The sequence below is a fragment of the Balearica regulorum genome, chromosome 13, assembly GCF_011004875.1.
Source record: "Balearica regulorum gibbericeps isolate bBalReg1 chromosome 13, bBalReg1.pri, whole genome shotgun sequence".
Classification (NCBI taxonomy): Eukaryota; Metazoa; Chordata; class Aves; order Gruiformes; family Gruidae; genus Balearica; species Balearica regulorum.
In genome coordinates, this window is record NC_046196.1 from 4,805,415 (window position 1) to 4,832,823 (window position 27,409).

At 35.7% G+C, this 27,409-nt stretch overlaps 1 protein-coding gene across 2 annotated transcripts in view; it reads right to left on the reverse strand.

Moving 5' to 3' along the window:
* CDH13 (cadherin 13) overlaps positions 1-27,409 on the reverse strand; it is a 496,783-nt gene that overhangs the window by 266,774 nt on the left and 202,600 nt on the right. For both annotated transcript variants that reach the window (XM_075765776.1, XM_075765775.1), the window contains exon 4: positions 26,416-26,532. In XM_075765776.1, coding sequence (XP_075621891.1) covers positions 26,416-26,532 — 117 coding nt within the window. The remainder of the gene's footprint in view (positions 1-26,415; positions 26,533-27,409) is intronic.

Genomic DNA, 27,409 nt, shown 5'->3' on the forward strand with positions numbered 1-27,409 from the left:
TAAAAAAAAATAATCAGGAGTTGAAATTAAATGAATTATGAAAATGAAAATCATACACCAATATTCTCAAGAGGGGTTTCTACCATCTTAACTATGAGCTTTGTCATGGAAAACATTTCAGGAAGTGTCAAATTTAGGAACAACATGGTGAGAATTAAAGCACATAGTTTTAGCATATTTTTCATTAGTTTGCAAGGCTGATTGGGTGCTGCAAATAGTACAAATGTTCCTTGCCTGAAGCAACACAAACAAAACTACATGAATACTCTTGTCAGGTATCATATGCAGAACTTTATGTACATGAAGGAAATAGAATTTGTATTGCTTGAAATGTAGATGTTCTGTTTAAGTATTTTGTTGGACTGGGGCTCTGCTTCCTATAGAAGTTACTATACCAACTATTATTTCGTTACATCAGTGCAAATACAATGTTTTAGTAGCTATAATAAAAACCAATTCTAAATCTGAAATTGGCCAAGGTTAATAAATTCCATAGATAAATATTTCAACAAAATACCCTAATGTATGAAAATGACACAATATATTAAAAAACAGTGAAGTTGTTTCACCACCAGTGCTCATTTTTTGAGGTCTTCAGAATAATCAACACAAATAGGATATTTGATATTCACCCAAAAAAATCTTGTCAACATAATGGCTTTTTATCATAATTATGCATTAACTTTTACAAAATTCAGATCAATTTTGTAGCAGCATGCACAAGTGTCCAAATTAAACAAAATGAATGTATGCATGTGGAAGCCCTGTGCACCAGTGGCTCCCTTCAGCTTGATGTTCATTATTCTAGTTGTACACCGATGCAACAATTCCCCTGGAAGAATCAGTTGCAGCACTGAAGCCTGCAGGCTTCACCTACAATTGCACCAAATTTGAGGATTTAACCGATATAAATAGCTAACAGCGAGCATTTGTTCATAGGGCAAAGTAAAGCAATTCAATGAACACACCAAGATATGCATTCTCTTTTGTAGCAGGTAATCTTTCAGTTTCCTTTTACTCTTAATTAATAAAGAGCAAGAAGATTTATTAAAAATAATTTTCACTTCCCCTTTTCCTAAGTAATAGTCGATTTCACATATATCCCTGCCAACTCTGGATTCAGTACACAACAATTTCCTCCTACTGACAGCACAGAATTTATAAACGCAGTTTTTCGTAATCTCAAAGGAATATGACCTGGAAGTACTTTCACAGAAGGCCTGGATATTTCACTGGCTGATTTGGCCTTTCAGTAGCCATTTAATCACCATATATTAATTGCCATTTAAGTTACTAACTTGCAACAAACCCTGTTAGTTGGAGAAATTTGAGGACCACTGTCTTTTGGGTGACAGACAGATGGAGTAGCGCAAAAGCTATGGTTAGTTGTTAGAAAAAAATCTAACTGTGATTGACAATATTAAATGAAGAACTCCTGAAAAGATGCCCCCCATCCCAAAAAAAAAAAAAAAAAAAAAAAAAAAAAAAAAAAGGAGCTTATTTGGATTTATAAACATGCTCTATTGCAAACTTATCACCAACCTAAAAAGGCAGAAATGGAGACAACATTTAATGATTTCTAACTGCAGAAATTCAGGACATAGAAGAGAATAAATAATGTGTAATCACCAGATACATAGCTAAGTCTACAAGAAGTGGAGGAAAAGAGGAGAACCGAGCCAATTTACGGTACCTTTTTCCAGGTATTTCACAGTACTATCTATTCCAAATAAGATCAAAGTCTTAATTTATTACTCAAGGCCACTTTTGCAGCATCCAAGAAAACACAAGGCGCTCTCTTCTAACACCAGACTGGAATCAACACAGCAGCATCTCAGCTGCACTGTGCTCAGGCTAAAATACTCTGTGGATAAGGTCTAGAGAAGTCTGCCCTGGGTTGCCTGGGAAATATAAAAACCCTAGTTGCCTCCCTTCCCTGCAGCTACAATTACTGCCCACGGGACTTAGCTACAAATGTTATCTTTAGATCCATGCATGCAGCAAAGAAAGAAATCAAGATCTGGATTAAATGGGAGCTTCCAGCCAGGTAGAGTAATTGGAATTGCAGAATAAGACACTGAAGTTGCAGAGCCAACCTGAGGAACTGAACAGGAGTGTAAAGTGAGAAAAATGGAGCTGGTGAGAATGATTCACCTAAAACCACTCTTGAAAATTAAAATTCAGTTTAATTTGAAGAAATTTATTGGAAGATTGTGTCTAATTTTATTTTTGCTTTAACTAGCAACCTGACAAGTCTTGGCTTAGGAAAATATTTTGCAGTTAAAATGAACCTAGAGGAATAAGTACTCTATCAAAAGTATTTAAAATTTGTAATTGAAGATATTAAAAAAGAAATATCATGATGAAGGGCACTTTTTTAAAATTTGGGTCCATTACATGAAGTCAGTGTAATACTTCTGGATACGGTAAGAACCTGCTTGGCACCCCATTCCAATTTGTAGCAAACAACCCACAGATCTAATTATAGATTTTCCTCAGTCACTAGTTCCCTAGGAAACAAATCCATGGCTCATGTCTTGTGCGTGGAAGGTCATAGTAGGAAGATAAATATTTTTGTGTGTATAGAAACTTATCTAGAGGTCACAGGTCTGCATCTCAGCAGATGTTGGCACTTCCGTCAAGGACAGATGGCAGCTATAGTTGACAGGTATCTCGGATATTTAAAACTTTAAACATTTTAATCTAATGAAGCACTTAATATTTCTACTAGTATCAGTGCTCTATGGTGTTTTAGGCTGCAAACAAAGGAATTTAATTTTCGTTCTCTAAATTCATTTCAGTTTTTAACAATGGGTCCGCCTCCCTTTTCATCTTAAAAGATCAGCCATCACAGGTCAATTCAAAACAGCTGTAAGTAAGCTACAACTTATTAGAAATGATAGGCAGACATTTAGCTTAAAGTCATGAATAATGAATATAATTTGTGTTTTCTGATATTGGCCCTTTAACTTAACAATTTCATCACAAAACAGATCAACAATTTTACCTACATACATGTGCCTGCAAGAGCCTTAGGGAAAAAAAGGTATAATTATAGTTACTCCTGATTTCATTCCAATTCCTTGCTGAAACAATAGACAAAATATAATTCATCGGAAACTCAGATATATATGAATACATAACTTGAACAGGGGTGAATTAGAATGAATTCAAGGGTGGCAGAGGGAAGCTTTTTCAGATTTGTCCTCCTCATTTATGACACAAACCCACCATTCAGCTCTATCCTGACCATCTACAACGACAGCTATGCAATTAGGCAAGAATCCTACTCGCACTTAGTATAACATTCAGCCTGACTTAAGATCAAATAAAGGATTTAAGCTAAGGCAGACCAGCTTTAACCTGTGGGAAGCGAGAAGAAAGCCTATATTGTCAGCACATCTCAAGTAACGTGCAGCAACTCATGATGACTGAACCCCAAGTCTTGTTCCACTTGTCTCTGTGGAAAGACAACCATCCAGATGGAAGCCCACAACTAATACCACAAACCTGGACTGCTTTCCTTCCTAGATCACTGGATGGGCACATAAATGGATGCAAAAATACTTGATTCTCAGAAATGTTTTTGGTTCTGTACTTTGTTCTGTTAAATTTACATTCTTTTTCCAGGCGCTTCCTTTATTTTCTTTTAAGTTCCCTCCACCTTTCTTCCATCTATTGCAAATACTACTGATTGTGCTACATTGCCTTTGTTTCTGCCGCTCTAATTGATTGAATTCTCACTAACTAGAGGTGAAAAAAAAATCCACATGGTTGGTGAAATTGCTACCACTAGAGAGGGATTTCAAATCTCTTAATGACTCCTAGTCTCAAATTGGTATTTCTTTGCTGAGTGAGGTGTTACCCAGTTTATTGCACAAAGTGCCACAGACATGATTACCCAGCCAGGGAACACTTACAGAAATCTGGGATCTCCATACACATCACGTTCACTCAAGAAACAAAAAGTGCAAGTTTTCACCACAGCGCAGCAGTTCCCTCCCTCACCAAGGCTCAGGCAGCCCCAGGCATTTGCTCTGGTTTTCTGGGAGCTTCACCCCTTCATGCTCTCTTCTAGTTCCAAAGGACATACTAGAGCTTTCTTTAGTTCTTAATTTCCAGATGGGGCCGACAAGCATTTTAACACCACCATTCCTTGATTAGCCTATTTTTAATAGTAACAGCACTGCTTGCAACTGGTTTTGTTAGCAATTCCTAAGTGACTTTGCCTCCCTTAACAAAGCTTCAGATTCCAAGTTTATCCAGACTTGGGGTTCTGAAAGAATTTGGTTTTGTCAGTGATGGTGTCACCAACAAAGCATGGTGAAACATGCCTTCAGTCTTCCATTATGATCTTTTCAATAAATAGTTTGTTCCTTTTCTCTTCTTCCTGCTTTTCTCCCATTTTCCCCAAAGGTAAAGGTTCAAAATCCACAGTACTTTTCACAAGTATTATCACCTTACAGTTAAAAAGCTACCACTAACTTGGATTCACTTTCCCACTTTAAAGAGGTCAGTTTTTAACGTTACTGAATGCTTGACTCTTGCTAGAATTAGAAATGTATTACATCAAAGTACAGGTTCCAATGCGCAAACATCTTGATAGATTTGCAATTAGTGACAGAGTTACATTAGTCTCTTAAGAAGCTTTCAAATGACTATATAATTGCAATACAGTCTTATATGTATATCACCTCATGGAAACATGCTGGGGAATTATGTATCAATCCATCAAGATGAAATTAGCTGAAAGAACACACAATTTCTGAACTAGCAATTGTCAAAATGCAGAACTTAAAACTTGGATTTAAACTTCTAAAAGCTGAAAGATCTCTAGAGTAACGGAACAATTAAGTTTCAATAATACATAGGGTACACTGTTGTCCAGCACGTCAGTTATTGTCTTCCAGGTATATTATTACTGTCTTCAAGTCAGAATTAAAAGTTACCTAACTTTAATATTCATTCACTGTGCTACAAAGCTCTACACTTTTCTGTTAATAGCAATACCTGAAACAGCCTTCCAAGACAAGACCTGTATGTGACAAACCTGGGCTGAGAGGAACTCTTAAACTTAATAAAGGAGGAAGTATAAGTGAAAACCTGCCTAGCGGGAAGCCAGAAAGGCAACTCTAGCCAGGAAACCAGATATCTAGAAAAACCTACTGTATCCAAGTAACATGTCCTACCACCACAGCTCTGCACAAATCTTTTAATATTGTAATAAAATGCTAATAAGATGGAATGAGACTGAAAAAATTGCAACTCTGAAATAATGGAGTACAGTATACTCTTGTATAGCTGAGTCCAACATCCCATTCAAATTCTTCAGTGCTGAACTTTCTACTGCCTAGCTGAGAATTTTGAGCACAAAACCATTAGTATGCACCGCTTAGTTTTATCAAACATCTCCAAAGTAATTTTGTCAATGGTTAGAAAATATGTTTTAACAAGCAGACATAACAGAGGCTATTTTTGCTACATTTATAGACATACAGGAAAACAGTAAGTCCTAACCTGTGAAAGGAGTATCGAAATTCAAAAAACAAATACCCGTGAACACTCTTTAATGTTGTTTTCCCATCTGTCTCTTCCTTTATCTACTGAAGTTCATTTTAAAGTTAGTTTCCGCATACAGTTTCAATTCGATATTACAAGATACACTGTGACCAACCTCAACTCCAAGTCTATTAGAGTCAATAGAAAACCTCTTGCAACTTGTGTTTATTCAGGCCCTCATTGCTTAGGCTGTGTTTGGAGATCTAACACAAAGACAATGTGGCAGTAGCCAGTGATGATGTTATATACTTGAAAGTTATAACTACACCTCAATAAATTTGTTTCTAATTTGAAATAAAAGCAGTCTATTGTGACTAAATGAGAGAATCAATGACATTTTAAAAACCTAAAAATAGGTAGTTTTAAAAATATTACATTAAGCTATTATATTAGTACAAAAACTATTCATACTAACATTGAAAAGAGCTGTACATATTTAAAAAACACAAAATAAGTATCTACCAGACTGACTTTTGCTTGGTTTGTGTAAAACTGGTAATCAGTTCATAAGGTAGAATCATTATTTGAGTAGGCAGAAAACTTGAAAGGTAACTCTCCGATCCCAACATTTTCACTGGTTTTGCCATTTATTCCATCACAGTTTTATTTCTACCTAACAGCTTTCAGTACAAGCATACTGTATCTCAAGATACAACATGCTAAACATACAATAATTCAAGGTGTTTGTAGAGCTCCAGAAAATGGATCGTCTATTCTAAGGCACTTGACAAAAATACAGAAGGTTTTAGGAGTGTACTTTTAAAATTTACTGCTAAATTTCTAAAAACCCACAAATGGATGAAGCGTATCACAAGTTGCTAGTAGTTCTCATGAAATCAATATGGTTCTTTTTACTGGTGCCCACCAAGAACTTACTTTATCTCCATGTATACACTGTAAAAAGGTCTTCACCTGTTTGTAGTTTTATAAGGGCTCCAACAAAATCATAGCCAATAAAATATTATGTTTATTTGCATCAGGATTCCTCAGTATACCTAATTCTAAACTTGCAAAACTATTTAATTCAATTTTGCAACACCACCAATCACTCAATTTATGGATAAAATAATCACCCTAGTTTAGTGTGATAATTCATTCAAATTTTATAATTTCCTTCCTTGAAATACTAGAAGCTGAGCCATAAAATTTAATTATCCATCATAGCTACATTTTCTGACTCAGCAAGTCAAAAGTTGTCTTTGTTCCAAGCAAGGATGCCTTTGTTTTAGTCTTTTCTCCAATTGACACAGATATTTATATAAATACATATGCATAAACACATACATGTGTAAAAAAATGGCATCTATATATTAAGATAGTTTAATGCATGTACATGCAAATATTAATGTACTTTCAGAAGTTTCACTTCAGTCTACACTAGTCAGCAAGAGAAATAACAGACACCTAAAGGTTTGCAGGTAACAAGTCCAATACATGCTCATCATTCGCAGTTACCGATACGAAGCACTACTTCAGTTCATTGCACTGAACCAGACTGCATAGCAAAACCTGCAGTACTGCTGGAACAAATGCTTTACTAAGGAAGTAAAGCACAAAGCAGTAATATTGTACACCCAGGGTTACCAGAGCTTTTGTGCTGTGGAAAAAGGCCAAATTTGTAACAGAAAATACAGGTGCTATTAACTATCCTTTTAAGTTAACGAGATCTATTACAACAACAGTACTTACCAACTATTATCTTGCGTATCTCAATTGCCACTGATTTGCTCTACCAGCAAACAAATATTAACCTGATTTAATCTAATGACTCATTTAGAAAAAAAACTCCATAAGTTTCAAAAAACTGCTACAGAAAACAGTTAAAACACAGGTCATTTCAAGGATATTGGAAAGAACTGCACAACTGCTTGCTTTTAGTTCTAACAGAGGATTGTAAGATTATAAAGAAGATTTATTGATATCTCTTTAAGAATAAATAACAAATAATCCACAGAAGCAAACTTTGAATGTTAACTTTGTTGAGGCATTAATTACATTGTATTTAAATTTATGTAATTTCTTTAAGAAGCCTTATACGAGAATTCAGCCAAATCAGTATCTTGTTCACCATCACAAGCAAAAAAAAATGCTCTTTAAATCAGATGACATGGATTCTTCAAAATATTTTCCCAATTTTCAAAGTTCATTGATAAACAAATATCTTTTCCTCAACTTCCACTACATAACAAATAAAACTACTATGTAATAATATGAAGCTCTAATTCTCACAATCAGCAGTCCCTACTTTTGCAAAAGACTCCCAACAACAACAAAATTAAATTTACAAACTGAAGATTTAGTAAAAGCTTGCGTAATATCTTCCTTTCTTAAAGATTATATATAGTAATCTTTGGATGTTTTAACCATTAATTATTAGAGATGGGCTTAAACTGTAAATGGTCTGTCTAAATATGAAACTTCCCCAAAGCTTAAGATAACCTTTATAGAAGCTATAGATTGATCACTAATATACTATCTATACTATATTCTTTGTAGAAAATAACTTTCTAAGCTACCTAACAGGCATTACTGTTATCACGTACATCACCATTAAAACAAACAAACAAAAATATTCAGCTTCAAAAACATTTTTCTTGATTACTTATCTTTGTTTTTCTCCTATGTACAACTGAGCTTTTCAATTGTCTGTGAAACCTAGTCCATCAATACATAGCTTAAGTCTTTTCATAACAAATACACTTTCAAAAAAACCCAATATTTCATGACATCTAAGCCTGCAGGAAAAAATATTCCCTATCATAATCCATTACTGTAATAATCATATTTTCAAGCTCCCATCACCAGATATTAACAATTAAAATTTTACCATTCAAGAACCCATATAATACAAAAAAAAGGGAATTCTCTTACTGAAGTTGAATGAAACTCACTTTTTTTAGAAAAACAAAACTAGGGTAAATACACACAAGGTCCTGTAATAAAAGGTTTGATTTTGCCCCATGTTTGCCTGAAGCCAAGAAAAAATTGTAGGCAATAGAAATAGATTAAATCTTTTGGTTGGTGTTTTTTTTTTTTTAAAGGCAACAGTACATTTTATAAACTTGTTAGTATCAGCCCATGAATTTATCAGTTATCAATACATAAATCTTAATTACAGTTATTATACAATTAAAACATCACTTTTTCCCTAAAGAAACAAGCAAAACATTTCCAGGCTTTTAAATGCGTTTGTGGCTAAATACAAGATTTTTTGTTTTTCCCTACCTGTAGCAGCATTACGTTTTCTAACTGAAAAATTAGATGATTTCCAGTCACATACAATTGCTTACCATAACATTGTTCAATGTCAGAAAATACAATTTAAAGCTAATGGTACAATTTCGTGAAAGTTTAAACTGTTAAATTTTTAAACTGTTACATACATAAGTTTGGTGGATAATGGCTGTGCATTCTATGTCTTCCAGAATGTAAATGTAGCTATTAGTGTGGCGAAAAAATCAGCTTAACACTTTGAGATGGAAGAAAAAAGAATAAAGACATTCAAGAAGCAAAAGGCTTCACACTGAATAAACCAGAGCCAAAAAAAAAGGATATTTGTATAACATATCTAAATGTTAGAAAGAAATTCACTCTCTTGTAGCAATGAGGTCTTGCTTCTAGATGAGCTTAGCAGTCAAGGAGGTTCTGCTGCATCCACCAGAATAAGCTAAAGCAATTTTAAACCTGTATTAAAAAAGCTGTTCAAACCTGTTAAGTAGGAATGAATTTGATATAGCCCTGCTATTGTATGAGACACATCAAGATCCAACAGAAAAAAGCTACATCGAGCTGTGCTCTGGTAACATCTGGCACAACGGGGCCTCGGAGGCAGATTCACACCAGGAGTTATATGGATGCCAGAGCAGCCTTTGAGCAGCTCTGATCTGCGCACGCGGCTTTCTGCTTCCCGTTGGTCAGCAACGTGACGCTGATGTTAGAGTCTGGAAGATGGTCTGCTCTGAGTAAACTGGGGTTTTGGTGGTTCCCTTAATTCACTGATATCAGGGTTTTATCCTTATATGCTCAACAAACATATAATACATCTTATAATGATGGAATTAAAATAGGAATCAAACAGTAACATTGGTCTCCAGTGCCATTTGAAACTGTCAGAACATAAATATCTAAAATCAGGACCTGCTCCCCCAGTACTGTGCAGAGGATTCAGCTATATTGTGCAATTGCTGTAAGTAGTCACAACTATTCTGGGCCTTGGTTTTAGACCTTGTTCAAAACATAGCCAATACTGAAGCCTTGGATTTAAAGGCACAACAAGGTGCTGGCTCACTGCTAATACAGAGAAAACAGAACCCACACCTAAAAGGAAAACATAATTTAATTTCGCAGCTGTTACCACTTCACACCAACCATTTCTTACTGATATTAACTGACATTATTAAGTGATAATCTGTAATCACCTATGGCCATATTTGACTTCAGTTACATAGGTGTTAAATCCAACACATACCTAGTTTCCATAGGCTTCAACTCAGTGTTAACAAATAGCACAATCTGTACTTCATCACCTCATAGAGGTTCAGATTATTACTCCGGTTACATGATTTAGAAATAATGAAAGGGTTAACCACTATTTCTTATCTAATTGCTGTCTCCCTCTATTTAACTGCAGTTATAGAATGACTAAACCATCTAATGATAACAAGCGTACAGCATGTTACTTATAGCAGTGCGCCAGTTTTAATCTTACTGTATACTGATGCAGTAACATTTATATTGCACTTTCAGGCAAAAAGGACTGGACGTATCTAGAATATTAGTGAGTCTCATATGAAAATAGAATCAAAATATTTAGAGATCCTCTGAATAATATGCTCATACATATAATGAGGAAGGCACAAGAGCGCACCCAATCTTCACAAAGAATTCAGCAATATAGTTAAAATATATGTGGTTTTCTAATTTAAGGGAAATGCAGATCTGAAACTGTAGGGATAAGTAATGAGGTAAAACAAGCATTTAGATTAATGAAGCAAGTTAGTTTCCCCAGGATCAGACTTTGTTGTTTAATTTTTACTGAAAATTAAGGCTGCAGGCATATGATTACAATTCACAAATAAAAATAAAAAATGATTTAATGGTATTAGTAACTACTTATTTTTTAAAAATTAGTCAACAACACATCATGGAGTTATAAAAATAATTTAACAAGGTCTCCTGATTTTACTAATAATGAATACCACCTTAACATATATGTTTCTATGGCTACACTTACTGTGCCTAGAATACAGAAAGATCTTAAAGCAGTCCCCAGATTACCAGCTCATATGAACAGCAGTCAGTTTTGAAATTGATATTTAGAAAGAACAGCAAGTCTTTTCAAATACAAATCATTCATTTCAATTTCAGCCAAAGAAATAGGCAAGAAAACAGATCTCTCGTCAATTAGGACTACTTCTCTAGATCTATCACATTGGCATATCTTAGAATTTTTCAGTTGACAACACAGTATATCAGCCTTAAACTAAATTTACAGAGTAGTACAACAATTTAAACATGACACTGTTCAAAGATTTAAACCTACAAAACCCTCAAGTTCTACAGTTAAGACTAGGGATATATTCCCATTACAACCACAGGTCTGAGGAGTGATCTGTCATTTGATTGCACTATTGTCTTTTTACAGTTTTGATGTTTTACCCCAAAACAAGGGAACCATAAGCATTTTATAGCACAACATGTCTGTCTACCATACGCTAACAAAAACATTGCTAGCGTACAATGGTATTTAGTAGATGTCAGACGTGTTCCATACACTTAAATTCTGTTACCTATCACAGCATTATATTTTACTGAATTATAGATATTGCATTTTTCTCACTCGTAACACACAGCATCTCCTTGCCTCTCACTTTCTCAAGTAATAGGAAATACATATATCTAGAAAAGAAATATTAGAAAATTTAGTGAAATTTGGCCCTTCTCCAGTGCCTTGCAGAGGACGTAGAAGCCTTAAATCACCCAATTAGAAAGCACAACTTCAAGTGATCCTAACCTCCAGGGATAATTTTTGCATGATTAACACAGTAGGACAATTTTGCCTGAAAACAGCGCATATGCCAGCCCACCATCCTAGGTGTGAGTAGCAGTACCTATTTAAGAGTAGCCATTTAAAAAAGAAGACAGCACTTTTCTCCAAAAGAAGTCACACTGAAGACAAAGGACTACTTTCTGAGCAACTCTAGGAACTACACAATATTCAGGAGCATTCAGAACTTCTCCAGAAACTTTTGGTGGCCTACTCAGGGACTTGTACTCAGTGTAAGACAGAGTGGCTCCCATTGACCACTGTATTTTTCTACCTATTTCAATAATCAGACATTATAGTATTTCCTTTTACATTACAGGAGAGCTGGAGGTGCCCAAATGCTCATAAATGTCAGAACAAATAACTGTTTAACTCCACGTCTAACTGTGGATTACACACCATCATCATGCTGAAGGAAATGAGGCACCTAAATTTCCCTGAAAATATGGGCCTTAGTAACTTAAATCTCACTGCTTTCAGAAATAGCCTTTTATTTCTAACATTGTCTACATGCTCTTGAAATGTGGAATGACTCTATAAATAATAAAGCAATATTTGAATACAAGTAAATGAGTCAGACATTCCTCACCTTTTCTCTCTGCTTTCCAGATACATTTGCATGATATAAATTGTATTTAAAGGAACAAAAATTTAAATGTGAGATGGTTTGTGGTAATACAGAACTGCAAAGGAAGTATTTGTGCAGGCACCTTGAGATCTTTTTGCAGTTTATCTGTACAAAAACCAGTAAAAATAACATGCAATAAAAAGATGAGCCATGCACAGCAAATTACATAAGAATGATCATGGGTCAGCCACAGGACATATCTGCCCCTATATTCTATCTGTAACGATGACAGATATCACCCTGTACCAGCAGCAGAGCCCAAACTATCAGCCATAATAGCAAGAAGTATACCCTCTACTTTTGGCCTCTACATCTTGTGACAAGGCGTAGACTATCACAATGCTCAACAAAAATAACTTTTTTTTCTTTCAATCCACCACCTGGTAGTAAATCGAAGTTCCTTAGCTCTTCAGTAGTAAAAAGAGTGGATAATTGTTCCCTATGTTTCCTCCATGCAATCAACTATTTTCTTAGAGCACTATCATATCCATCCTTAGTTGTTTCTCTTCCAACATGACAAGCCCTGTTCTGTTTAAACTCTTGGTTTGTTATCTCTGATTACCTACACTGCCCTTCTCTGAAGCTTCTCTAATTCTACTACATCATTTTTAAGATCGTATGACAAGAACATAAAACTCAACTTTCTATTTGACATCTATTAACTGTTAAGGATCAAGTTGACTTTTTCAAAGACCAATTGACAATGGTTCCAGAACTGCTCCTGAATTTTACAGATATGATTAATCTGCAATTATCAAACTCTATCATACAGTATAGTTAAATATTTCTGCAACACTATAATCTTTTCATTACTTGTCATTCTCATCAATTGTTTTGGATGATCTGCAAACTTTGTCATCTCCCTGTCTCCTTTTTTCAGATAATTACTTACAATGTTAAACATCACAAATCACTGTATAGATCCTTGAAAATATCCATTGGTAAAACCTTCCCTATGAAAATCTATTTCCACAGTGATGTTTCAATCTTTTTTAGCCAAAAGAAGGCATTCGGCATTCCGTCTTAGTAGAGAGATTCAAGTATGGTTTATTGATCAGATTTATCTACACCTTTGACTCCTCCATAGATCTTAATACATTTATGAGATATGACTTGCCTTCAAAAGAGCCATGTTGACTACTCGCTTCATGATTGTATAAAGTTTATCTACTCCAGTGACTGTTACAGCTTGGCTTTGACTAATTCACCTAGTGTGGGATTCAGTGGGCTGTAGTTCCTAATGCATTTCAAGGATTTCTAGGGTCCTTTTTAAAAACGATGGACAGTATGACACGCACATTCCACTGTAAGTGAAGCCAGTGCTTGTTAGTTACATGCCACAGTTAGGAGTTCAGCAATTCCCTGTTTGAGCTCTCTTCAAGTTTGGTCTTTGCTATTTTGTAATATTCATTTTTCTGGTTTGCTCTGCACTCTTTTCTTTTGACACTTCAGTTTGCAATGCTCCTTCAGACTCCTGGCCTCTTCTTTCATTGAAAACATCTGCAGTGTGACACAGCCTCCCTTGTAGGGAACATGCTCGATTCCAAAATACTTGAAAAACTTTTCCTGGTAGTTTATAGGTTACTTCTCCATTTCAAGAGGACTTCCACTTTTTAAGGGAGGTTGGGGATTTTGAAGAACCCTCTACAGTCTTTCTGAACCTCCAACAGAATTAGAACTGTTTATGTTAACTGTCTGACAGATTTTGCTTGTCACAGATTTATGAAAACTCAAACCTCCTAACAGTAAATTCATTGCAAACCAATGGCAGATCCTACTACTAAATTATTTACAATAAGATAATTTCTCTAGCTCTTTGACACAATAATTTCTTACTTTGAAAGCTACTGCTTCATTACACAAGCAGCAGGGAGTCCTTCCTCGAGAGAATGATATACAAAAAATGGCAACCTAGCTGTATTTTGTGTCTAGTCCTTGTTTTAAAAAGGTGATGGGGAAATTTCAGTCTAATTCTAAAAACATAATTAACTGACAGTCTAATAAGAATTTTAGAAAATTGTTCTCTTGAAAAGCATGTGAAGAAAAAAAAATTTTTGCTCTTACCTCTGCTTAAGTAAATATTGCAGTAGAATGCACTGCACTGAATGCTATAAATCATATATACATGTATGTGTACACAGAATTTATGATCAGTGAACATGTGCTTAATCTGTTCCTAGAATTAAAAGGCTGTTCAGGATAGGAAAGTTTTCAACATAAAATGTAGTCAAAGCTTATTTTCTTGTAAATGAGAAAAAGAACTGGAGGATACATTCAGCAACTAGCATGTTCAGAGCTCATAGCAGTTGCTTGTGAACTGCATCTGTATCTTTTTATCTGAAGAGTTTGAAATCACCAGTCTTTGGGGAATCTTACCTCCCCAAAAAATACAATCAATTTTCTACTACTTACAGAGTGTCCTTCATCAGTCATCCCCTAAAGGAAACAATAATTCTTGTTTTTAAGACTTCTCATTAACATGTAATTACACTTTTTTCCCAAAGCATTATTGACTGTATCATGATTGTGTTCATTAAAAAAAAAAGACCTAATTTATTAAATAATAATTACTCTAAGATTCTCACAAGAAAATAAATGATTAAAACTCAGTAATGGTACTATATGACTTCTTTAAAAAAAATCCAAATATAATAGATTCTATTAATTCAAATTAATTTTCATATTTCAGTGACCCTTAGCAAATTCAGATTTGAAAGCCCAACAGCACAGTCATAATGGATGAAGTTGATTTATTATGTTTTCCTATTTACACAATTTCAGCATGCTCTGTATTGTTCATTGATTTTTATTGGTGACAAAATTCATATAGATTCTTACATTTTTTCCCTTACATAAATACCAAGCTCCCCATAGAAAACATTGCTCTTTGCGTATGCCTGATTTAACCATTATTCCAACCTTACAAGGAACAACAGCTTCTTCACTAATATTTAAGGGCTTTTTTGTTAAGTAGAAAAGAATTTGTTGAGGAAAGACTGTTATGATAAACACCTACTACTTTAGTCTGGTCTCCTACAAAAACAAAACAAAACAAAACATTTAAGTGATTATGCTGTCTGATCCTTTTTAAGCCTATTGGGTAGTTTCAGCCAAATATGACCAAAAAAAAAAAATCCAAGATACAAAGTTCCTAAAAGTTCCACGAAAATTATAGCAATGTAAAGCGAAAAGACCTACTAACACCTGCAGAGACAGAAAGGTAGGAAGAGTTTCCATTTTGCACATGTATATTCATTGCCCAGTCAGGCGAGCTCTAGCTCCAGGATGTGCTCTCTCTTATCCCTGTTTGAAATGCCAGAAAGTAGAAAATAACACCAGTGGTGCTGAGGGCACTGTGGGATGATTTAGGGTCATTGTGCTTGAGGTGTTATCACAGATAAGAGGATCTGGGTTTGTTGCAGGAAACAAATATTTGTAGGAAACCAGCCTTCATCACTTCAATTGCTTATGAGAATACTTGTAATATATTTTAAATCAGGTTTCAACATGAATTTCCCTTAAGTGAATATAGCCCCTGAATTCAAGTTGTAGCCACACTCAGCCACATCTACACTTCCTCATTTTTATTGCAATTCTAATAAGTAAAAAATACATTAAGACACATGTTATTGGATTATAGGGATCACTACTACTTTCCATTTCTGGACTTCATTGTTGTACAGATTTCTATTATCAAAATCCATTCTCATCTCCAGCAAGCTCAATTGAAAAATGTAAGCTTAATAGTTTCATCCATGCGTTGTAGAAATGAAAAGAAAAACTTCTGAAGCAGTTCAAAAATACTTATGATATCAAGAAAAGACAAATTTGAACCTTGATGAAAATCCTGTTTTCCAAATATACTTTAATGTTTCCCTACAAACATACCAAAATAAAGTATAACCTGATATGTACATGATCAGCTTAGCTTATGCTTCCTTCAAGTGTCCTTTTTACCCCTACAATCTCCCAAGATGGTTTGCCTGATCAAAAGTCCTCTCCCACTTTGATGGGAGAATTTCTGTTAGCTTCAATGATTTTAAGGTCAGACATCATTGTACGATGGTACAGGAAATGCTTTAGTATGTGGTTAACAAACAGAATGCCACTCCATGGAAGTATTGATGAGGACAAGCTTATAAAGACTGTTACATCTCAGCTTAAACTGCAACTCAGGTTAAATAAAATTGCTAAAACAATGTGCTAGCAAAATTGTGCAAATATTTTAACAGTCATTTCAATTCCCAGAATTTGTATAAATATTTATTCCATTTTATTTCACCTGTTCTTCAGAAATGAGACAGTTAGTAACATGGTAGGAAAATAAGATATGCAAGAACACCAACGCAACTGATACTTGTTGACATAAGATCAGATGAAATTGGGAGACTTTCCAATAGAAGCAACATGTACTCACAGCAGCATCATATAGATTAAAATGGGAGAAAAAGCACATACAAAGTCAATAGCATCAACCCAGAAGGCAGTATGTGAAAGTCTGGATGTGTATGAACAAGCCTGTACTCATTTATTGTTACGCATCTTTGAGTACGTATGTGTATATAAATACAGTATGGAGGGCATGATACCTGTATTTAAATTCCAAATATATAAATCCCAATAACTAGTATGACTTTATAAACAGCCCCAGAAAATGTAAAGAATATGATAGCCAAACCAAAAATCAACATTCTTGCTAATTTAATTACAGAACATTGGAAAGCAGGTTAATCCAAAAGTACAGTTGTCTGAATTTTCATTTGCCTTTGCTTAAGTAACATTTCAGTGGCAAAAAGTGATTTTTCTCTGAGTGATTTTAAAGAAAGTAGAGTTGTCAAACTAGAATGTTCTTTTCAAAAGATAAGCAAAAGGAAATTGGAGATTTCAGTAATTGAAAATTCCAGTTCAACAATGGATCATTGATTACAATGAAATAATTAATATTTTTATATATTTGACCCTGAAAGAAAAATAGGTCAATAGAGTAGAGCAACATTTACTTCAAAATGACATGTTATTAACTATGATAAAAGACATCAGCTCATCTTTAAATAAGGTAAAGCAAAAAGATGTCCTCACTATACTCTTAAAGGTACAAAGATACCTAAGTCATTTCGGATGAGGCCCTCTACAGACAGGAGCAGCCTCAGGTTCGCAAGCCCTGGTCCTCACGGGAGACTTCAACCACCCCGATACCCGCTGAAAGGAAAAAACAGCAGGACATAAGCAATCCAGGAGATTCCTGGAGTGCATTGATGATATATTCTTCCTCCAAGCCACAGAGGACCCAGCGAGGAAGAAGTGCACTGCTGGACCTCAAACTTGCCAGCAAAGAGGGACTTGTTGGGAATGTGAAGGTCAAAGGCAGGCTTGGCTGCAGTGACCACGAGATGGTGGAGCTTAGGCTCCTGAGAGGAGGGAGGAAAGTAAAAAGCAAGCTCATTACACCCTAGCCTTAAGGAGAACAGACTTCTGCCACTTTAAAGATATCCTTGAGTCCCACAGGGAGACTCAAGAAAGTTGGTTAATATTCAAGGATCACGTCCTCCAAGCTCAAGAGCACTCCATCCCAACAAATAGGAAGTCAGACAAAAATATCAGCAGGCCTGCGTGGATGAACAAGGAGCTCCTGGCCAAACTCAAACACAAAAAGGAAGCCCACAGAGGATGTAAGAAAGGGATGCGTAACCTGGGTGGACTATAGAGATATTGTCCAAGCATCCAGGGATAAAGGAAAGAAAGCTAAAGCCCAAATGGAATTCAATCTGACTAGGGATCTCAAAGACAAGAAGGGCTTCCCTTAACAAAAACTCAGTATAGTTTCATGAAAACCACAGAGAACAGAGTTAGGGAATGACAACTTATTAACTATTATTCTGCATCCCTAGAAGTGGCTTTCTGGCTGCTGCTGTCAATGGCACTCTCCATTCATGGTACGCTCACTAAGACCAGGTATAGTATCACATTCAACATGTGATTCTTAAGATGTGAGCCTGAGGGTTTCTTCAGGTTGAGGAAGCTGGAACAGGCCTGGAATTTGGGGGAGATTCTTTGGGTTTGTTTTTGCAAAGATGACTATAATAAACCATTTGAGAAAAAAACATCATGGGAAGGTGTCTAACATCAGGCATCATTAGATGAAATAGCTGTTGCATCTAAAAATAATCCAAACATTTTCCTTAAACTTGAATCTAAAATTCAATTAGTGTGAACAATCAAAAATTAGTTGCCATGGGTTTATTTCATCTTAGTTACTTTATGCAGGCAATTTACTGGCAGGGACAGAGGTTTCTTCCCCCCTCTACCTTAATCTACAAGACAGTTTAAGATATCAGCTTCTGAGATCAAAGTTAACACAAACAATGTGACAGTTAAACTGTAGCATACTTTGCTGAACAGCTTCAGCACATAAAATCTCTTCTGTTTGGTGCTCTCCTTAAGGTCATTAGCATGATTTATTATAAGGCAGGAAATTAGGTACTGGATATTTCAAGATTGGGTAGAAAATATAATTCCATCGTTGCCGTAGAACTGGTTTATCTCCAAACTTGTAACCATAGTAACTAGATTGGAAAGTATTCCTCAAATGTTTTAAATTTTTTTTATTCTTATTAGCACCACCAAACACTGAAAAATAATGGTAAATTCTTATTATTTCCCAGTTTTCCAAGGCATCTGCTGCTCATGTGTGATTCTTCTGAAAGATCTTAAGTAAATAGAAGTATTTTAACAAGGCTTTCCATTAAAATTCCGTTAGCTTAAAGAGAACAAATGTATTCTGTTGGAATTGTTTATGTGACTATCAATATTTAAAAAAAAAAAAAAAAAGTTTGAAGAGAGACCTTTCAGAAAAAGAGATAAATTTGAAGTGCTGTTTTCACTTAATGGTTTGTTAGGACATCAAATACATATCCTTTAATGAAAATTAATATGCTGTAGTTTAATAATTCATATACTTGCATCGAAAGCCCTTTAATTTAATGGAGTGCTGTTCATTTCATTACATTCATTGCTGAGGTAGGCTGGTATTTTTCCATGAAGGTCAGAAGTCTACCATTCCTTCACGCAAGCCATGAATTTGATCAGATGTTAAACTCTGACATCTCCAACGGTCCGTTCAGGTCCCACCCAGCAAGGTATTATACATTTTCAAGAACACTAGACTAGCAGGAAGCCTCTAGGTGTCTGTTCTTTCAGGATTAGAAACAGTTGCATTATGCAACTGTGATCGTATAGTTATCAAACTTTGTATTCCCTCCTCAGTACTTCTGTTGGAAATTAATTCCTCTTCTCTGGGGACTAGAAACTTTTCTTCTAATCTTCCACCAAAATTTATATTCATTAGTTATTACGCCAGTGTATTCTTTTTGCTTAAATCATTACACTCACTCTGGATTTACAGAGAACACTTACTGTGCTAGGCTGAACAAATTGAGCTCATATATATTTCTGCCCAATCTTACTGTGCTAGTACCATAACTTGATTTTTCTCTAATCCCAACATTTTTTTGTGCTGGATTAGAAAGCTTTATTTATTAAGACTGTCTTTATTGCCTAAGTGCTATTCATCAATAACACTTTTTTTTTTCCTTTTTTTCTTTTCTGCACTTCTTTCTACCACTCTTAGTTTGCTGCCAGTTTATATATCCTCATCTGTGGATATGTCTATTCCTACACAGAATGATAGACACACTTCTGCATACTTCAGCTGACTGATCTCCTTATATGCCACCAGACTTTGATGCAAGAAACCAGAATTCCCTGTTGTAAGGCCCTGACAACAAGTCAATGTCACAAACACCCATCTTGACATGGGCAGGGATGGGCTGATGGTGAGGGAGTGTTGATCAAGAAGGCAGCCTGCGGAGGCAGGATAACGTCTTGTGAGACCACTCCTCCAGTCCCGAAACACGTAAACAAAGACCATCTGTGCCATGTGCCTGTGGAAGATCACCACTCACTTGGTCAGCCCTGAAGTAGTAGTGAGACCCCCAGGACGCCCACAACTCATTTCTAGAACACTTCTGAACATTCCTCAGCACACACTGCACCTGCTCAGTAATGACAGACCCCTGCCTACGGGGCGGGCACATCAGGTTATAAAAAGGGAAAACATAAGTTTTTGGTGCGCGCCCACCACCTGAAGACTACAACTACGAGCAGAGAACATCGCTGGATCCAAGGGTGGTGATATCTTTTCTCTGTCTCTTTTCTTTCTCTCTTTCTTTTCCTCTCTATCACTCTCTTTGTCTTTAACTTAATTTTGGCACATTAGGGTAATATCATGACACGTTTTGCTAAACCCTTACCTTTCATAGTTCTGCTAAATTTTGAGCATTGTTATGACTTTTGCCAAGCCTCTATCTTTTGTAGTTCCACTGAGTTTTAAGTAAATTTACGATTGGTTTGAGCCTCTAAAGTAATTGTCATTACTTCTGATTACCGTGCAGAGAATTAAAAAGTTAACCTCACCCTAACCCCTGAGTGGGACAGGATACCTGTACCTAAGTAATTCCATCCACTCTCTGAAAAAGGTCCTCATGCTGCAGTGTTTCCCAGGAGCCACTCATTCCGACATCTCCCTGATGGCACCACTTTTTCAGCTGTCACTGAAATATTCTTGCCTCTTGGACAAGTCAGAATTCTTGCTGATGACCACCTCCCCTTTTCTGAGCATGTAACACCCTCATCATTACATCCATTGTGATTATTTGAAAACAACCAGATGATTTTATAAAGAAATAATTTTTAAAAATCCATTGGATTTTTCCTGTAGACCTCAGATCCACTTCTAGTTCCATAGTGAGAAATACAGTCTCTTGCTTCTGCATCATTTTTAGTAACTGACATGAAGATTCAGACCAAGAACTGAGATTCAGACCTTTACCAACTGAGAAGTTGGTAAGGAGTCACACAGAACTCTCTCTCAGTATTGGAAAGGCTTTTAGATATAGCTCCTGTGTTCTGCACATCATTTTATTCTCTGTCAGTGCACACCATTATCTTCCAGACTTGGACACCCACCCTAGCTAGGTCCTTTCCCTCCTCCTCTTCTCTTTAGACTCTCTCTCCCCACCCCCTCATTTTCTGCCTAATTTTCTAGTAAAACAAATGCACTTAATTCAGCTTTTATTTTACTGTTGTTGTTGTTGTTCTGTTGTCTTTCATATGTCCACCTGTAATCAACAATCCTTCTCTCTAGGTTGTCTTCAAAGGTTGGTAGATCATGACCATCCCTCCTGATACTTCTATCATCTTTTCAAAGTTTCGCCTGAAGTTTGGCATGTTTTCCAGCTGCATCTTTAGTACTTACCACTTCTTTTCTGTGAAGCATATAATTTATCATATATAAATAGCCTCAATCAGATAGCCACTCAAAAATAATAAGCTTCCAGCAGCTTTTCCATCCAGTTATCTTCAGTTTCCTCCCCTCTTCAGGTTTTTTCTATCGCTGCATTTACAGACAAGCTGTGTTTTCTTAACACAGCCTTAAATTCACAGCTCAGAAGGTGGAAAAACCCCACCTCCTCATAGATCTTAAAGACTTCTATCCTGTTTGCTAGCCTGCACCACTTTTTTCTCTTGAGCTTTTGTTTAGGTCAGTCCTGCAAGTTAATTGTCATTTGGCAGCTAACTGTCCATCAGCCCAGATCAAAGGCAGGGAGTATATATACACTACCTAATGCAAAATATCTGAACAAACACCCCCTCCTTCCAAAAGGACAAAACAGTCAAGTAACAAAGAAAAAATATTCTCTTACTGGCAAAAAATAAGGTTTTGCTTTTTCTTCATTCAGCACCAGTTTCCTACAAAGTTTCCTGTGTACCTCTCTATTTTCTGGCCTTCACTGAGCATAAAAAGTCCCACCAATTTTTACCAGGCCACTCGTGGCTTCCAGATCTTACGTGTCAGCAATTAAAATAAATTAAAATACTCATTCTTATGAAGCACAATTCCATTAAATTATAGAATCATGGATTCATATCTCCATCAATAAAATCCGTAGGAAATCCTTTCAGCCTACATTAAAACACTCTTACTTTGCAAATGTCCTTCTTTCCTAATGTCTGAAAGAAGAGCTAGAACTGTTGACTATTTCCACAATTACCTTCCTGCACATTGAGCTCTGTGTTAGTGTAGGATTAAACTTCAAGTACCACCATATCACGCATCATGTGGTCATCACCACAGTTAAAGTGTGTCTGGAGATTGTCATCAAATAGATGCATAGAACTATCACTCAAGTCAGTCTTAGAAAAGATTTCCATAGCATAGTGACGAATAACCTATCACCATAATTACAAGATAATCCTGCATCCCACTGTTTTGTACTTCATTTGACTTGATGTGGACAAATAAACCAGAAAAGTAACATATGGGGAGAGACTAAAAATTGAATATCTTATCCCTGTGCTATATCAGCAAGAGCTAAACAAAACACATCAATAACAGACCACACTTGTAGCCTGGGCCATCTGGTCACGAAGGCCCCTATTACCAAGACTGTATTAAAATATTTTAATTTTTCTATTTTCCCTCAGGAATGAAGGATAATATGCAAAAGCTTAAATCCTGCTAAAAGGTGAGATTCCTCTACCTACCAACACAGCACACCTATGATAGTTATTTAATTAAGAGATACTCTAATGAACAGTGTGCAAATGGCAAGGCAATAATCTCATTCCTAAGTGGGTATGCTGGAAGGCCAGTAAAAGCACAGAGAACAGCCCCTACACATGTATTTCCTTGTTAAGCTAAATACTAATTTGAATTTTTGTAATTAAAACAATTTTTTTCACTTTTCAGTGCAGTACCTCCTTCCTGATTTATATTACCAAATTTTAATGAATAAAGTTCTCTAAAATCCCCATTTTTTATTTCTGCTATTGTTTCCTAATTGTGAAATAAAATGTAATTAATTATTCTCCTACTGCTCTCCTATTTTTGCACATCTGCCCTGCTCCAAACTAAGTGCTAATAAGCAGCTCAACTGTTGGTGGCTGCTGCAATCACTTCCAAACAACCTTGTGCATTTCCAGGCAACGTAGCATGGGTTGGAAAGCAAGAGGCAGTCAGAACAGATGAATAAACTACATTGGTAATTTGCTAAAGCAGATGGAAAAAAGGGAAAATAAAACACTCAGGGTGCAACTGGAAATCTAACTTTTATGTGGACATCCCAACTGGATCACATGATTGTATCAAACAGAACTAGTCATATCTGAAATTATCACTATCTTATTTTTAATCCAATCAGGAGAGCTTCACATTCCCAATGAGCAGAAAATACAGTAAGAAAGATGACAGCAAAACAAAAGGTGGAATTATTTTTCACATAGGAAAATGTGTGGTTATTACACACACACATATATACATATTATTGTATTGGAATGCCTTGTTCCTAAATGTTTTTATTATATTTTATTCAGACATAGCAATAAACATAGTAAACTGCCCCACTGTGGAATCTCAGAGATTTGACTGGGAATGCCCATTACAGAGGAGCTCAGAAGGACACTGCTCACAGGGTTGGGCAGACAAGGATGAGTCCTTGTGAGCCCCTGCCGTATGAGACAAACTCTGCTGTTCCCATCACAGCCAACCTACATGAGTCCTCAGCCCTGATTGCTGGCAGTTACATGACAAAACTTTGGTCCAGAATCTGCTTTCCTTTCTTGTTCCTTCTCAATTTTAAAATTCTATTATAACATGCAAATTAACCATTCTCTGTATGTTTTCTTTCTTCCCCAAAACACTATAGAAACCACAGCTACAAAATACATCTGCAATGTCCCTTCACAGTGATTACAACAGACCACAGACAGCAAAGTTTAAGTTCAAAAGAAATTCATACACATTCGCAGCTGTAATTCCTCAGTCCATGTAGTGCACTGTTGAGGCATCTTAAGATAAGCCCCAAAATAATGTGGAAGAGGAAATAAATAGGTTTCTCATGCCTCACAGAAGTGTGCAGCTAAATGAATTTTTGCAAATTCATGAAGCTATGTACAGGTCACAATAAACATCTAAAGTTAAATGAGACAGATGATTAACTTTTTCTACAGTTTGCGCAGGGGCTGAAACAAGTACATGAATTGAGTGTCTAAGGCTTCTAGATTAGCACAGACTATTTCTGAAGACTTCATGGCCTATCTTATGAAGATCTGTGACATGTCAAAATGACCTAAAAGCATTGCTTTTGTTTTCAGCATGGACTCTGATTGAGTTTTTTATTTAGGGAACAATAGACTCTCTCCCCTACCATCAGCATGTCTGAGGATCCGAAACTTTTTATTTATGCTTTGTTAAGCATTCCATTGCAAATTACTGCAGTTGACCTAGAATATTTCATTCCATTATTTTAAATCTCTAAAATTTTTATCTCAGTTGACACATATACACTCTATGCTGCTACTTGCAATAGACTGTAGCCAAAATACTCATGTCTAGATACCTAAATTAGAAATATACCGTGTGAAAAAAATTATATTCAAAGACTTTTAAAACCAATGACAGCTCAACGTATTTCAAGGTGCTGATCATTTGCAGTTCCTATAATTTAAACATTAGTTGAGGATAGGTATCTCAAGGCCTTTGAAAAACAGACTGCCAGATGCTTTTGTACTTCTGTGTTTATACATCATCTAAGGCACTTGTGATCCCTGACTAGCATTTCAGGAACGATAACAAATCAAGATGACAAGATGCTAGGAAAACATTTAAGTACAAATAGGACCTGATTCATCTCATTCTGCGTAAGGAACCTTAGTTACCAGGACTAGCATTCTAAACTCCCAATAAAAATACCTAATGAAGGCACTTCTAGAGAGAAACTCAGACTACCTCAGAACTAAAAATTCAGTGTACACAAGCAGTAGGAGTGGAAAGGGGCAGGGAGAAATAAATCAATAACAAAAAAAAAAAGGACTACAGATCTGTGTATAAGTAACATTTTTAATTCTCTCACTGCTTTAAAATTGCACAACAGAAGTCTTAAAAATTAACTATTTATCACTAACACTAACCAACAATATTTACTTTAGTTATTGAATATTAATTCTCAAATACTGAAATGCAAAAAGTTCAGAAATAGCTTTAGCAAGTTTAGGACACATTAAAAAGTACTTTAGAAAGATAGAAAAACTTAGGGAAATTTATGAGATCAGTATAAATTATTGATGAGGAAAGGGGAGAAAATTAAATTTTCATAGATTATTCTTTGTTTTTACTGATTGGAAAACAACCTTTCCTAATTATTAAAGTAACTGATTAGGTGCCAGTTGGCTAAATTGCACATCGATCGTAGAGTAAAATTCTGCCCTCGAGCTGTGCATTTAGCTCTAGCAATCATATTGGTGGGAATTAGGACTAGACTTCACAGCTGTATAAGCCACCATGTCATTAACACACCTAAAGTCAGCGCGATGCATGAGTCCCTGTTTCAAAACTGTCAATATGCAAAACATATTCATGTATTTACACCTTCTGATGCCTAAATGATCATTTGAACAATTATGGGTATTTTAGTTTTAATGATTTTGTATACACAAGCTGTATATCTGAATTTCTGGAAAACTGGCTCTTAGAACTTTTATCTGTCTGGTTGCCTGCAGATCCAAGAAAAACTTTCTGCTTTGTCAGACCTTTGCAAACAACAAAAAATAAAACTGAAAACACACGCAAAGACTTATTTTGTCTTTGGACACTAGAAATTAACTAAGGAATGAACAGAAGGTGTTTTTACATTGAATTCCTTATGAATTCCTTCTAGGTCTTCAGAATAGATTCTATTCTTAAACATTCTACGATTCTATAATAGTAACAAGATAATCTATACTATGCAATAGAATATTCTTCATAACATTCCTGGACTAGATTTCAGCCCCAGTCTAACACACAAGTTGGCAGTAACCTCTATTGAAAATAGCAACTGCATGAAAACGTATGTGTTTGATTAAGGCCTTTTATACCAGAATGTATGTTATTTAAGTCTGCCATGAATACAAAGCCATTTTCATCTGTCTACCCAATATAGACAGAAAAACAACCTTCTCTCTTCAGTTTTATGTTTCTTAATTTTTTGTGGGATATTACTACCAACATGATAGGCATTACAAAATTTTATGAGAAATATTTCTATTACTTAATATCAAAAATTGATCCAGTTCTTTGTTGACTTACCTTGCCAACAGATCTAGGGAACGGTGGTCTCTGATTTTCAGGAATTAATATCGGAGTTGCCAAAATAGCCCTTTTTTGTCTTGGAATTCCAAGGTTGCCTTCTATTTTAAAGATTTCCTAAAAAAGAAAAAGACCAATTACAAAGAATTTCAAAATAATATTCAGTTATTTCCATTCCCTGCATCTTTAGGCAAAATTAACATGAACTACTGGATTCTAGGTTTTGTATTGTATGTTTTCCAGCAATTATTGATAAGATATCAAACTATTTAAATCTGTCAGGTTACTGCACTTATTACAGTGATAGCAGACAGGCCGTATTCATTTTGTATTCCTGTAGACTAGCTTTAAACCTAAGCAAGTGTGTCTACCATCCTAACCTGACGACTGCTTAAATCATACATCTTAAACAAGGTCTGGCTTACCTCAAATACTTGCATGACACCTGTAAAAAGCCACACTTTAAATGTCTTACATAATTTTCACATCTCAAGTCACATCTATACTCAGTCAAGTCTCAGTCCAGGCTTTTAATCAAACAGAACTTACAGGTGAATTTGCTGAGACTGTCCCCAGCTAATGAAGTCAATAAACACCAAAAGCTTGTAAATAAAAAATAAAAATAGACAGCAGAACCCAGGTGTAAGAATATCAGCTAGTAGAGGTTTTGTGTCGGGATTTTTTTGCACTGAGTGTTGGGTTGTGGGTTTGGGGTTTTTTTTCTCTTAGAGAAAACTTCATGCTACTATATTAGAAAGAACAAAAGTAGAAGTGGTTTATACACAAGCCTTCCTTTAAACCTGCTGCATTTTCTAGAGTATTTAGTTCCAGCTGAGCTTCAGGCTATTCAGCACTTTGAGCTACAGCAAGGTCTTCAGTGTGACCTCTGGCCCCTAAAAAACTCTGTCTGTCACACCTTTGCCTTCCCTTCTGCTCTCTGATGCTCTCGCTGCTCTCTCTGCATGAGCTGCAGTTTCCCAGAGACCACCCTCTC